General features: G+C 51.0%; 3 protein-coding genes across 3 annotated transcripts; 1 reads left to right on the forward strand and 2 right to left on the reverse strand.

Moving 5' to 3' along the window:
* Positions 1-269: 269 nt before the first annotated feature.
* Positions 270-8391, forward strand: alt5-2 (Highly reducing polyketide synthase alt5; the record flags this gene model as incomplete). Its single annotated transcript, XM_032029722.1, has 8 exons — positions 270-449; positions 520-664; positions 733-1004; positions 1073-1736; positions 1804-2340; positions 2395-7100; positions 7169-7489; positions 7549-8391. The coding sequence occupies 8 exons, from the start codon at positions 270-272 to the stop codon at positions 8389-8391; spliced, it is 7668 nt and encodes a 2555-aa protein (XP_031890697.1).
* Positions 8392-10021: 1630 nt separating this feature from the next.
* On the reverse strand, positions 10022-11140 carry gloE-0 (2-oxoglutarate-dependent dioxygenase gloE; the record flags this gene model as incomplete). Its single annotated transcript, XM_032029720.1, has 1 exon — positions 10022-11140. The coding sequence occupies one exon, from the start codon at positions 11138-11140 to the stop codon at positions 10022-10024; it is 1119 nt and encodes a 372-aa protein (XP_031890514.1).
* Positions 11141-11621: 481 nt separating this feature from the next.
* On the reverse strand, positions 11622-13530 carry UGT76D1 (UDP-glycosyltransferase 76D1; the record flags this gene model as incomplete). Its single annotated transcript, XM_032029719.1, has 7 exons — positions 11622-11840; positions 11897-12263; positions 12343-12589; positions 12652-12766; positions 12850-13198; positions 13256-13319; positions 13395-13530. 7 exons carry the CDS (start codon positions 13528-13530, stop codon positions 11622-11624), a joined length of 1497 nt encoding a protein of 498 aa, XP_031890513.1.
* Positions 13531-14741: the final 1211 nt, after the last annotated feature.

Genomic DNA, 14741 nt, shown 5'->3' on the forward strand with positions numbered 1-14741 from the left:
GAGCCTTTACACCCTGGTTAACGTCCGGGAATGCTTGTTGACATTCGACTTGGACGGGTTGAAGCCGGTCCGATTTCTTAATGGCAACAACACTGCAGTGATCTCCAGTTGTTCATCCAGTTTTACCGCCAGCCGCAGGTCACTCTACACCATCGAACTCTCCGCTCTGACGATTGTCGTGGCCGTCACCATCGCTGTCAGTCCATTGTGGTTTCCAGCACACTCCCACAACCACACAATCTTGGCTGCTCCTCAGATAACTGCCCATCATGGTTCTCCAGGAGCCCATCGCCGTTATCGGCTTTGATCTTATGTTTCCTGGCGATGCTAGTACACCTGCAGGCTTCGCAGAATTTCTCGCCAAAGGACGATCCGCCCATGGCGAAGTTCCAAAGGATCGTTATGATGTAGACTCGTTTTACCATCCGGATGCTTCTCGGGCAGGATCAGTAAGTAATTCCTTGACTCAGACGCTGGGGATTTTCTTCTGCACAGAGATGTCAGTTAACATCATATCAGATGAGTGTGCGAACAGGCCATTTCCTGAAAGAAGACGTATCGAGATTTGACGCACCGTTCTTCTCGTTTACGGCTACGGAAGCAGATTGTCTAGATCCTCAGCAGCGGATGTTGTTGGAAGGAACCTACCGAGCTCTTGAAAATGGTAAGTTGCGCGAACATCAGGCGACTTTTCTATCGTCTTAGATTGTTACTGACTTGAGGGATAACTAGCTGGCATCTCTTTACAGGGTGTCAGTGGAACCGACACCTCGGTGTTTTCTGGTGCATTCACACATGAATACAGAAGCATTCTGTTGAAAGATCTTGAGAGGGAGCATCTCAAGTATGCTCCACTGGGACTAAATGCCCCAATGCTTGCAAACAGAATCAGTTGGTTCTACAACCTCAAGGCCCAGAGTCTTACAGTTGAGACCGCATGCTCGAGCAGTCTTGTAGCCTGCCACCTGGCGGCACAGAGCTTGGACAACAAGGAATCTTCCATGGTGAGTTATTCGAACTCAATCCAATTCAAGTGAATGCACGCTACAAGAAGCTCTAACACACTTGCAAGGCGATTGTAACGGGGTGCAATCTCATTCACAACCCCGACATGACCAATCACCTATGCAATCTTGGTGTTCTCTCACCAGACGGAAAGTCTTACAGCTTTGACGAGAAGGCGAATGGCTACGCCCGCGGTGAGGGTATCGCTGTTGTCATCCTTAAGAGAGTATCCGATGCCATCAGAGACGGTAACACTATCCGTGGGATCATCAGAAATATTGGATGCAACCAGGATGGCAAAAGTCCCGGTGTCACTATGCCGACCGCAGAAGCGCAGTCGAGCCTGATGAACCGTCTGTATACCGAAGCCGGTCTCGACCCCGGCGCGACTAGGTACTTCGAGGCACACGCCACGGGCACTGCCGTTGGAGACCCTATTGAGATGAGTGCTATTAACTCAGTTTTCTCCAAGCGCCTTTCCGCTGAAAATCCGATGTATGTCGGTTCCGTCAAGACGAACGTAGGCCATCTTGAGGGTGCTGCAGGCCTTGCTGGCTTGTTGAAGTCCGTTTACATCCTCGAGAGTGGCATCGTTCCCAAGAACCTGTGGTTTGAAAAGTGGAATCCCCAAGTACAGCTGGATGAGAGCTTATTCCTAGTTCCCACGACTGCCGTACCCTGGCCAGACAACACACCCCGAAGAATCTCCCTGAACAGCTTTGGTATTGGAGGTGAGTCGTTGTTTATTGCTGACAATGAGCGATTCACCTGGAATCAGCGACTAATATCAGGTTGCAGGAACGAATGCGCATGTCATTCTTGAAGACGCCCGGTCATATCTTGAAAGCCGCGGACTGATAGCGCAACATTCCACTTCACGTCGCTCACTTCTCTATGAGACGGAGGAGACTGAACTAGCAACTTCAAGAACCCAGTCTCAAATAAGACCACAGCTCTACGTCTTGTCAGCATTTGATCAGGCCGGAGTGAAGAGAGTTGCAGACTCTTATGTGCGTCATTTGGAAGCTCGATCGTCAACTTCTGATGAGACTTATCTCGATGATCTAAGCTACACGCTGGCAGCCAAGCGAAGCAACTTTCACTGGAGGGCAGCTGTAGTTGCGAATGATAGCGAAAGTCTCTGTGAGCGCTTGAGAGAGCTTGAGAACCCGACTCGATCGAACACCAAAATCGAGATTGGACTTGTTTTCACTGGACAAGGCGCACAATGGCTCGGTATGGGACGCGAGCTTCTGAGATACGCGGTGTTCAGGGAAAGTATTGAGGCTGCCAATGCGTATCTCCAGACCTTAGGGTGCTCTTGGTCACTGACAGGTAACATATTAAAAGCTTCTCCTTCTCAAATTCATTTGACTAACGTCACTGCAGATGTGCTGTCCATGAACACGGAGAAGTTGAACATTGAGACTCCTGCTTTAAGCCACCCGACGGTGACCGCTCTGCAGGTTGCTCTCGTCGACCTTCTCCACAGCTGGTCAGTAGCACCGCATGCCGTCATCGGCCACTCTTCTGGCGAGATCGCAGCAGCTTATGCATCTTCGGTTATTTCTCGAGAGAGTGCGTGGAAGATTGCTTACCACCGTGGACGTCTATCTTCTACAATTAGTACGGGGGCCATGATTGCAGTTAGCCTTGGAAGAGAGGAAGCCAAGACTTATGTCGAGAAAGTCAACCAACAAGACAGCGAAGGTCACGTCACGATCGCTTGCATAAACAGCCCAAAGAGCGCCACAATTAGCGGCAGTGCCAAAGCAATTGACTTGCTCTCGTCCCTCTTGGACTCGGATGGAATCTTCGGCCGAAAGTTGAGGGTCGTCAATGCCTACCATTCTTCTCATATGGACCCCATTGCGGAGGAATACGCTAAGAGCATCGGAATCATTGAGCCAGGGGTGGCCATAAAAACAGCATCAGTACCAAAGTTCTTCTCTTCATACCTGGGAAGGCAAGCATCGACTCAAAACCTACTTGACCCGGCATATTGGGTTGGCAACCTGCTCTCGCCAGTGGAGTTCAGCAAGGGCCTGCAAGCCATGATGAGCGATTCGGTAGATGATGCATCAACGTCAAAGAAGGCAGCAATTGGTCTTCTCGTTGAAGTTGGCCCACATTCAGTTCTCCAGTCTCCCATTCGTGATATCCTACAAATCACATCTGGGGTCAAGGACGTCACTTACACGTCTATGCTCATCAGAAATCGCCCAGCAGACGGCACAGCTCTCGAAGCGGCAGGTTATCTGTTCTGCCGAGGGTATCAACTCGACGTGTCTGCTGTGATTTCCAGCACGACTGGAAACACTGCGCTGAAAATGCTTGTCGACCTCCCCGCATACCCGTTCGACCATTCAACAGTTTACTGGAACGAAAGTCGACTGAGCAAGAACTATCGGTTCCGCAAGCATCCACGCCATGATCTCCTGGGTTCACCAGTTCCAGATTGGAATCCCTCAAATGCCATATGGGGACATTTCATTCGAGCCAAAGAGAACCCATGGGTCAAAGACCACGTCATCACCGGCAGCACTCTTTATCCAGCTGCCGGAATGCTGGTAATGGCCATTGAAGCTTGTAAACAGTTGGTTGATCCTGCTCTTAAGCTAGCTGGTTTCCGATTCAAAGACGTCTCATTCCATACTGCTCTCGATATCCCGGAAGATGCGGAGGGAATCGAAACCCGATTCCATCTTCGCCCTCTCTGGGAGGGAACTTCAAGTCAGTCGGCGACATGGAGTGAGTTCGAACTCTGGAGTTACCAAAACGACGAATGGCGGAATCATTGCCGTGGCTGGATTCAAGCCGACACCAACTCGGGCCATACCATTGTGGACGGTGGTCTGGAGCAGGTGAAGTTCGAGGAGACTTGCGCAAAGGTCGTGGAAGATTCCGACAAGACCTGCCTTGACCCTCTCACTCATGACCAAGTGTACGAGGCTTTTGATTTGGCCGGCCTGAACTATGGCCCTTCTTTCCGAAACCTGTCAGATGTTAGTGTTGGGCCGTCTACCCTGGCAGCAATGACTCTTACATCGCCGGATCTGGTACCTATAATGCCATACGGCTTTACTCACCCCCACGTTATCCATCCCACAAGCCTCGACAGTGCCATATCGGGCGCCTTTATCGCACTGCATCGGGGTGGTGCGGAGGGCGACATGCAAGCCGCTGTGCCAACATCGATCAAAGAGATGTGGATTGCTTCAAGTCAGAATGAAACCACTCCGCTGCAATCGATGCGACTCTCTGCTGGTACCATAGACAAAGGAGCCAGAAAGTTTGAGGCGGAGTTGATCGGAGTTGATCCCCAATCCCGAAAGCCTCTTCTCACGGTCAAGGGGCTTGTATGCACCTCCATCGCCCACGGCGAAACGACCTCATCCGATACCAACACATGCTACAACGTCGACTGGAGACCAGATGCTACCCTTTTGAAGCAAGAAAATGCTTTGCGGGGACTCAACATCTCGGATTCGCTTCTCGATCCCAACGAGTCTGCCATCTGTTCCGACACACATGCTCTCGTTTATGCATACTTGAAGCGTTATTTGAAGTCGCATAGTGCTGAAAGCGTTGACTCGACGAAGTCTCATTATCAGAAGTACTTGACTTGGGCTCAACGCTTCATTACCAACCGTGAGGGGCGTGCACTCAACCGCGAGGAGCTCGATTACTCCGACGAGGCTATCGCTACTCTGGAGACTAGACTGGACAACTCAAGTGCTGGAGGACGATTGACGGTTGGCGTTGGACGAGTACTGCCCGACATTCTTTCTGGCGCACGGGATCCGCTCCAAGTCCTCTTCACTGACCAACTTGCTGAGAACATCTACCACCGACCCTACAGCTCTGCCATCATCGGAAACTACATGCGCACACTGGCACACAAGAACCCACACATGCAAATCCTTGAGGTTGGAGCTGGAACGGGAGCAACTACCGGCCCGGTTCTTGAAGCACTCACTCGAGACGGGAAGCCGCTTTTTGGGAGATATGATTTCACAGATCTTTCACCTGCCTTCCTTGCCAAAGCCGAGCAGAACTTCCAGAGCACTGCACACAAGATGGGATTCGCCACACTTAACATCGAGCAAGATCCCCTGGCTCAGGACTTTGAGCAAGAGCAGTACGACGTCATCATTGCTTCCAACGTCATTCACGCCACCAGAAGCATCCATGAGACATTGCGCAACATACGCCTTCTTCTGAAGCCCGGTGGAAAATTCATACTATTTGAGGTCACCAACCTGGATACGTATGGCAACTTCTCGTTCGGATTGCTTCCGGGTTGGTGGCTGAGTACGGAAGAGTATCGCAAAGATGGCCCGCTCCTGACAGTTGAAGGCTGGGACTCTCATCTCAAAGACAGCGGCTTCGGTGGTATCGACCTCTGTTTCGATGACGGCCTCGCACCCGCAGAGTTCAACGTCATGATGGGCACTGCCAAGCCTGTAGAGACTGAAAAGTCAGATGATGACTCAGTTAGCATCGTCATTGACGATCGATGTGCTTTACAACAGCGTCTAGCCGGCCAACTTGAGACTGCTCTGTCATCTGACGGTTCAAAGGTTCCCGTTGAAATTGTCAAGTTGGTGGATTTGAGCACAGCCAGTCTCGAGCGAAAGACATGCATCTTCCTCCCAGAGCTCTTTGAGTCTGTTCTTGCTAAACCCAACGAAAAGTTTTTCAGCGGGATCAAAAACATGTGCGGATCGGCTCGTGCTATATTGTGGGTTGTTCAAGGAGGAGGGGTTGCCCCAACCAACCCCACGGCCGATATGGTACTCGGGTTTGCGCGAACCATGAGAATGGAGAATGCAGCTCGATTCCTCACCTTGAGCCTTTCCAGCCTGCCTCTCTTGGAAGACTGCCGGCATGCCGCCGACACGATTCTGCAGTTCGTCAATGAGAAGCTTCTCGCTTCTGACACTTCCTCTCTTGTCGACAATGCTTTCTGCGAACACGATGGACTCATCATGATTCCCCGACTCGTCACTGGTTCCGGTTTGTTCGGTGGCAATGGCTCTAAGGCACTTTCTGGTCGCAACGCCGAGCCGGAGCCAACCGTCTTTGGGGCCAGTCCTGAACGGGCATTGATGTTGGAAGTCGCAACTCCTGGACTTCTTGACTCAATGCGCTTCGTCGACGATGATATCTACAGCCGTCCTCTGGGTGAAGGCGAGGTTGAGTTCCGTATCATGGCTGCTGGTCAAAACTTCCGGCATCTTCTGCATGCCCTGGGTCAACTCCCAAACAGCGCCAACGGTGCCGAAGCCGCCGGTATTGTCACTCGGACGGGTCCAAACACCCCCTTCAGCGTTGGTGATCGCGTTTTCGGCTGCCATCAGAGACTTTTCGGTACCTTTGCTCGAGGTCCTCACCATTGCTTGGCCCCGATTCCGTCTCAACTATCCTTCTGCGAAGCTGCGGCTATCCCGATCGTCTTCATGACGGCGTACATGGCCCTCTACGACTTCGCGCGCATTCAAAGGGGCGAGACGGTTCTTATTCACTCGGCCGCTGGAGGTCTCGGCCAAGCATGTATTCAGCTGGCGCAGCTCGCGGGCGCCGAGGTCTTTGCAACTGTCGGCTCCCTCGATAAGCGAGATCTTCTTGTCAAGACCTACGGTATACCGGCCGATCACATCTTCTCCAGTCGCGACCTGAGCTTCGCCCGCGGTATCATGCGGATGACTGGAGGAAAGGGAGTTGATGTTGCAGTGAACTCACTATCCGGGGCCGCGTTACGTGCCACTTGGGAGTGTCTGACATCGTTCGGCCGTTTCGCTGAGTGCGGTAAAAAGGATGTTCTGGCTGCAGCAACGCTTCCGATGCACCAGTTCCTCAGAAACGTTAGCTTCCGTCTGATCGATCTTGAGATGCTGGTCATGGAGAAGAAGGAGCAAGCTGGGCGCTTGATGAGAGATGTGATGCAGCTTGTGGCTGAAGGTTCTATCAAGAGCATCCAGCCACTTCATGTCTTCCCTTACTCCCAAGTCCAGGAGTCTTACAAGTTCATGCAGTCTGGAAAGCATTTTGGAAAGATTGTCCTCGAATCACGACCTGACGATGTGGTGATGGTAAGCAAATTCCTTCTCTTCGACCTATCAATCACCCTGTCAAGGCAATTTAAGCTGACTTCAACCAGGCCACACCGTCACAGAAAGCATCATGGACATTCAGTCCAGATGCTACCTACGTAATATCCGGCGGATTGGGAGGTATTGGGCGCGGGATCGCTAGGTGGATGACCAAGCGCGGAGCTCGAAACTTGGTTCTTCTTTCGCGAACGGGTCCTACGCGAAAGTCAGCTCAAGCGCTGATGGCTGAGCTGAAGTCAAAGGGAGTCATGGTTTCCTGTCCAGCAGCGGACGTTACAGACGCAGCAGCGCTAAGAAAGGCGCTTGATGATGTCTCAGCAGAAATGCCCCCAGTCAAGGGTTGCATCCAGGCTGCCATGGTGCTCAAGGTACGGTTATCCTAGATCTTGCTTCTTCTTTCCAGACCCAATTCTTACTCTTGGACTAGGCTACCCTATTCGCAAATATGTCAGTAAAGGACTACACGACTTGCGTTGATCCAAAGCTGCAAGGCTCGTTGAACTTGCAAGAGATGCTGCCCTCAACCATGGACTTCTTCGTCCTTCTTTCATCTTTTGCGGGTCTCATCGGTGAACCGGGCGAAGCCAATTATGCTGCTGGTAATACTTACCAAGACTCTCTGGCTCGCCATCTAGTTTCTAAGGGCCAGAAGGCTGTTGCGATCGACCTTGGCATGATGGGTTCAATTGGCTACGTTGCTGAAAGTCTTGACAGAGCAGCGCAGCTGGAGCACATTGGTCTCGACGCCATGAGACCCCATGAGCTATACAACATCCTCGACGAAGTCTGTGATCCTAGCCTTCCTCTACCCTCTACCCTGGAGTCCCAAGCGGTCTTCGGTGTTCCTAAGTTCCAGGATCCTCGATCGCTGAATGGCAGGACACCTCTATGGAAGCGAGACCCCATTTTCATTCACCTTCGACCGTCAGATGACAACTCCGAGCAAGTTAATGGCGATCTTGGGGATGAGACCCTGAGCTGCCGGCGTCTCCTCAGCTCTGCCGAATCGCCTGAGGCAGCACTCGAGGTCGTCATACAGGGGCTTGCTCAAAAGATCTGGAACATACTCAAGGCGGATGTACAAGTCGATCTATCTGCTCCACTGCATTCGTATGGCGTTGATTCTCTTGTTGCGATTGAGCTACGGTCATGGATTGTCAACGAGATGGGTGCGGAGATGACCATCTTTGAGCTGATGGGCAGTGGCGGGCTGGATGTTCTGGCGCCTCTGGTTGTTAAGAGAAGTGCTTTCGTGTCGGTGAAGGGTTGATCAATCCAGCTGCTGTTTTGGACGCTTTTGATCGTCAGGAGTTCTTATATGAAGTACAACTTTGTGAAAATTGATTATATCCGTTGTTTAAATGAACCGCAGCATGCCTTCCACAACTTCGGAAATCCGCCTTCAATCACCTCGATCACCTGTCCCCAAATATGATGTATGATGTTTAAATTTGTATTTAAGATACCACGTCTAAAATTGCTATTGTAATCTTCTGCACGAAGTCCGACTTTACTGGCACACGATGGTCGCCCTCCCACTCAAGCACAGATGCCGACTTATCAGAGCAGTAACCACTCAGAAGTTTCCTCCCCAAGGGCAAGCCAGGATCGAGCAGTCCGTGAACGTGTATTGTCGGTATTTTCAACAGCCTCTTCGCCTTGTCTTCTTCAAACTTGAACCCTTCAGAAAATAGACCAAGAATCTGGTCAGCGTTTTGCATGCCCTCCCCCTCCCCTTCTTCACTTAGAGCTACTAGCGGTGCAATGCCGTGTAGTAGCAGAGCAAATTTCCACCCCTTATAGCATCTCTTTGACTCGTTCGGGTGCGGCGTCTCAGTCGGGTGAGCTCGTAGCTGTTGTTCGAAGAGCAAGCTTGCGCATAGCTTCGCGCCTTGGCTAAATCCGAGAAGGCCAACCCAAGGGCCTGTAGCACCCTTCCCATCATCGTCCTCCATGGCCTGATGTAAACTGTTTTCAATGGCTGCGATCACCCCTTTCTTGTCCGTCGCAATGTTTTCCGCACCAGCCCACGGAAGCCATGTTCGAAAAGGCCCGCAGTCCTTGTAAAGCGGGAGCACATTGGGACCAGCATCGCTAATGAACGGTGCGTTCGTGAAGACAAAGCGGAAATGCGATCCAAGTTGTCTTATGAGAGACCGAGCTTGAGATTTGAAGACGAAAGAATTAGTTCCGCCTCCATGAAGGCAAAGAATTCGAGGTAGGTGTAGACTTGAGTCGATCATAGCGATATGGGAAAGGGGACTGGGAGTGCTGATTGTGAGCAATGGAAGAGCGTTTGCATTCTCACCACGACTCTTCGGAATTGACTTTTGGCTCCAAGAGCGCGAGCTTGCCCAATTGGGTATGAGTAGGCGACTGAACAAGCTGGGTCTTTTGCGAGTTCCTCGTCCTTACCTCCACGCTATGGAAAGTTACACTTGTGGGTAGATGAGATAAATAGAAGTGGTGTGGTATTATCCGTGGAGACCGGACCTGAGCCCGGACATTGATACTTTCGGCTCTTCCAGGGTCCCTTGACCTCAGACAGAACCGGAGGTTTTTGAAATGTCATCGGCGCATGGTTGAGGGTTTACCACATGCAAGGACCCGCAGACAACTGCCGCCGGATTCAAGGAATCTGCCTGCTCCTCGCAAATCACCGATCACACGCTTCGTCATCCCAAGGGGATCTTGGTCCGTAGGGCTATGTGGTGGCAAGGAGGCGTAATGAGATGAACCCCTTCGCTGTGATATGCCCCGAGGTGTGGTAGATCATTCTCTGGCAGCCAGCACTGATTCAATCAGGCACCTTGTGTGATGGAGGTAGGGAGGGTAATGCGCAAAGACAATAGCTTCAGAATGATGGCCTCCGGCTTTTTGCTCGTCTACATGCTCAACGACTACGCAACCACTGCTTTGTTCTTCTCTTGGAAGATTTTTACCAAGTCTTTGCCGTATTTTGCTCTCCCAAAGTCCAAAACATGTTGACCAAATGTCTTCTCCGGTTCTTTTTCACCTTCCCATTGGGGAATCCCAGCTGCCTCGAGCACCTTCAACACCGTGTCGTCCTCTGGCCTCACGAAGTATGCCACACTATAACGTACAAAATCTCCTTGTTCTCCGGGAGCCGGAAGGACGCGATGTTTTCCTGAATTTAGGACGCCGTTGCTGAACTTGGTCATCGCATCGCCCAGGTTGACTATTGCGTAACCAGGAACGGGTTCGACATAAGTCCAGCGCCCCTTTTGTGACAAGCGCGAAGCGCTCCAGAACTTGCTGCCGTCTGGGTGTTCTGGCTCCCACATTTGAAGGCCTCCGAGCCAGTTGAATAAAATGGTGATGCTGCCAAGATCCGTGTGTGAAGTCGTAGCGATCTGGCTTTCGGGGTCTCGCGTCTTGTCTAGAGGTGGACTTCGTGTCAGTCGCAACTGAGATCCAGACTGCTGGTCGATTCGATGTCGGTTCTTGACTTCCTCTTCGACAAGTCCGAGTTTGGTTCCAACCAGCGTCAGTAGAAACACGCCGGTTTCGTGGGCTTTCGTGACGAACGGCTTCAGTATCTCCTTATTTTCCACGATCGTGGACGGATTCTGGTTCGGGCTGGGCGCATCGTTGACGACAAAATCTTTCGCTATGCTCATAAACTCAACTGTATCTGGCGTTCCTTGTGCGTCGGTCTTCTGTGCCCCAGCGCTTTTGTAGCCATAGATGCTGCCATTGTAAGCCTGGTGATGCTTTCTCTTCTCGTCTAGTGGAAGCTGAAATGTTTCCTCGGCTAGTCGTGCCATCTGGAGAGCGCCCGTTTGAAGAGCTTCGCCTTCTGGGTGGTCACGAACGTTGAGATAGAAGAATCCATGCTTCTGACACGCGACAAAGAGCCTGTTCGCCTCTTCATCGTCCTTTTCTAGCAGCTTTCGCAGGGAGATTTTCTCGATGGGAGCTGTGGGTAGGTCTGTCGGGAATGGCGGGTAGCTTTCGGGGCTGAAGCGAACATTGTTACTGGCGTTTGAGCTGGCCATCTTTGCAAACTAAATTACTGAAAACTCGGCTGAGCGCGATTGAGGCTTGCTGCTTAGCGGTTGCAGTTGACGTCCGCGAAAAGCTTCAGCTCTAAGATAAGATCGCTCTGCACCGTCCACATGTGCCACGCGACAATGCCCCTGAACGCAGAGCTTCCCATGCTCACACGATCTCTGATCCAGGAATGACGCCGGGTAGCACTTTGATGAACACAGTGGATGATTTAAAGTTGGTGAAACCTCCGACTAAACCAAATGAATAGCCCTTGCATCTTTACTTACTGTGTACACTGTGCAGCAACATGGCAGTCTTTTTTGGCCTGCGAGAAATGACTCAATAACTGAATGGACTTTAGTTCACCATTGCGTTGACCAACCTATTTCTCGGTGTTGAATTAGTTACAATGATGAGATAGGGTAGACATATCTCTGGAGTCTTCAAGCACTAATTAAAGTTGCCGCAACCAAAGATTCTCTTAGCTCAGGTCGTAGCTAGTTTGGAGACAATCTCCTTGGCTATGGTATCCCTCTCTATCTTCAATTCCTCCGCCAGAGTCTGAGCGTTTGCTCTCCTCTCACTTCCTTCTTTACCCCTCATTTTCTTAAGAATTTCTCTGAACTCTTCTCCAACGCTCTGGGGAGTTCCAACAATGTCGGACCCTCCTCTTCTGGGTTTGCCTTTAGCACTGCCGGTACGGATCTTTGGAACGTCAGTCTTCAACTTAAAGCTTTTGTCTCACAGTCCAGAATACGTACCTGCATCACTTCAAATGCGACCGGGTTCTTCCTCGTGGAAACAACCGCCGTGTTGATGGCGTTGTCTCCCGGAGCAAGAGGCCAGCCAATGAGCGGGATACCCTGAACGAGGCTTTCCACTGTTGAGTTGAATCCCCCATGTGCAAACAACCACCCAATAGAGGGATGTTGAAGAAGTGATTGTTGGTCCACCCATCTGTCACACACATAGCCGACATCACTGTCATTGATTCGGCTGATTTCTGATGGAGCAATGGCTTTTCCTGCGAACATTCCCCCAAGAACCAGGACAAAGGGGTACTTGGCCTCGATGAGAGCTGATACCAAGGCCTGGAAATTTGCTTTGTTGGTGGGAAATACGAGAGACCTGTGGCAAGCGCCAAAAGTCAGCATGGGTTTCTACCGTTGTATGATCCCGAGCATTGTGGAAGGAAGTTGAAGCTTACCCGAATGAGATCAAAACAACTTCTCCCTTTCCGTGACTGTCGAGAAAAGCACGCAGAGTCTCATCCTTCACCACCAACTCGTTCTTAGACCAACCCCTTGGTGCAACCTGAACACCGACGGGGTATACAGTCGTGTAAGTCTGGCAGGCAGCAATGGTCTCGCCCTCTAAAGCCATGGACGAGGCACATACCACGCCATCAGTTGCTTTTGCCAGACTAACAGTCTCTCTGAGCATCGATGATACGCCTGCAAGAATGAGTTAATCAGGATGACCGCGAAGCAAAGTAGGTCCGAGGTAGGGAGCTTACCTGCTTGCAGCGGAACCTCGCCGAATTCACGCTCGTAGTCATACATATCCTGGATTCCAGGAATTGAGATAACCGTACCGTTAAACTCATCAAACCCATTCTTCGCTATGCACGCCTAGCCAGCGATGATTAGTAAGTGCGTGCCATACTTGGACAAGTCCGCAGGCGCAGCAGCTTGTGAGAAAGTATTTCTCCTACCTTGTCGATGATCTCACTACGCTCTCTGCCTTTTCGCAATGTCTCATCGGAGACATACTTATCGACAATGTCTTCCCAGTCGCTAAATCCACCTTTACCTGACGGCGCAAGGAACGAATACAGGCGTGCGGCACTACCGGCCCAATACATGTATGCCTTACAGTCAGGTCCGACGATGTTTCTGACTTGTGGTAGAGTATGGAGTGATCCATTCTGGTCCAGCATGAGAGCCGTAGGCTTTGGCCAGGCTTGTGCACCATCACAGGCTTCTTGCAGGGTCTCTATCCAGCATTTGGATAGTTGAGCAATGCCCTCTGCAATGGTGTTCTTCCCCACATTTTTGGAGATGCTATGTTGGAAGGTCAGCCCGGACGTTTTTGAGAAGCTAAGAAGATTGAATGCTTACTCAGGGTCACCGAAGGTCAAGAGACGGAATCGATCCTTTGGGAACTCGGGGAATCTACGGGTGTCTACCTCAGGTACTCATGTTTAGAAAAACTCCCATGTTGCCTGAGTTTCAAAGGCACTTTGGAAACTTTGCATACCAACGAGGCTATGCGTCACATAAGTAACGACTAAAGCTGGGTTTTCCTCAAGCATCTTGATAATCAGGGCGTTGGCACTGGTGATGTGACCCCATACGGGGAACACATACCATGCATGGTGCTGTTCGTATACCATTATGGGAGTTGGTTGAATTCGATCCGAGCAGGAATTGATGACTGATGATGGCGAAGGAACTCGTCGAAGTACGTGTGTGGTGCCTAGCCCCTGCGCTGGGTAAATTCTAGGTTCGTTGGCGATGCCTGCTGCCACACATCGCAAAGTCAACTGCGCTTTGAAATGGCGTGTTTCTGACCAATTATTCATTAAATTGATTCCCTTTGCAATGCTGCCGCCCATATCGAAAGTACCTTGCCGCTCCTGGTTGGCAACCGACACTGTGAAAACTTCCGAAATCTCCGATGCACCATCAAAACCTCCGAAATAATTGTGGTTCCGTCGAGCGCACGCGTTTTCCATGTTTTCCATTTCTCTCATAAACCCACTTGGCTCTCAATATACTTTTCAGGGCTCCAGGTATCCTAACATGGCCCTCAGCCTGATCGACGAATTCGATGTCGAGGCTGGCGAACAGGTGGGCTATGGGATGATAGTCCCATCCTAGGTTTGAGGCGAGTCAATACCAAATCCGGGAAGTTTGCTTAGGTTTGGCATCCCAGCATTCAGACGAATATTTTGTGCATGCGAAAGACTCTTAATGAGCCTTCTCCAAGGATCATTGCTCGTGAAGGAATGCGTGTTGAAGAATAAGCTTTGAGGCGATAAGACAGCAGTCGGACATACACACGGACAATTCGGAAGCAATCGAGGTTCAGGTCAGGGAATGAATGCCAAGAGACCTTACCTTTCTACATCGACTCATGTTCTCTATGGGCGTGCCGCCGGCGATCCGGGATAAGACGGAATGAGACGGGACAGCATAAGTCCGTAGGAGGGGTACCTAGCGTATGCAATGATCCCATCAGCAACTTTGCAAACGGCCCGGTCTTTAGTAATTGCGCATAGAGGTCATTTTTGGTGAGGCAGGCACATCATCTGTGTCCACTCGCCGAAATCAACCCGCAAGCTCGTGGGTACGGAACCTGAGGTGACACTTCTATCCATTCCCAGACCGTCACGAAGAATGATGGAGGTGAAGCCGCTACGAGGTGTTGGTGAGATTCCATAAGCCACCGGTGGATTGACCTCATTTTAACCACAGTCGCAGGAAACTTGGAGAAGTTCCTTATCCATCAACATCTCGTCAAGTTCTACAACAACGTCCAAGTTGCTTGCATATACACCCTCTGCAACACGACACCTGCACTCGTTAACAACGACATTAGGGG

Source organism: Colletotrichum fructicola (assembly GCF_000319635.2).
Source record: "Colletotrichum fructicola Nara gc5 chromosome Unknown KSG_Nara_v1_contig07, whole genome shotgun sequence".
NCBI classification, from domain to species: domain Eukaryota; kingdom Fungi; phylum Ascomycota; class Sordariomycetes; order Glomerellales; family Glomerellaceae; genus Colletotrichum; species Colletotrichum fructicola.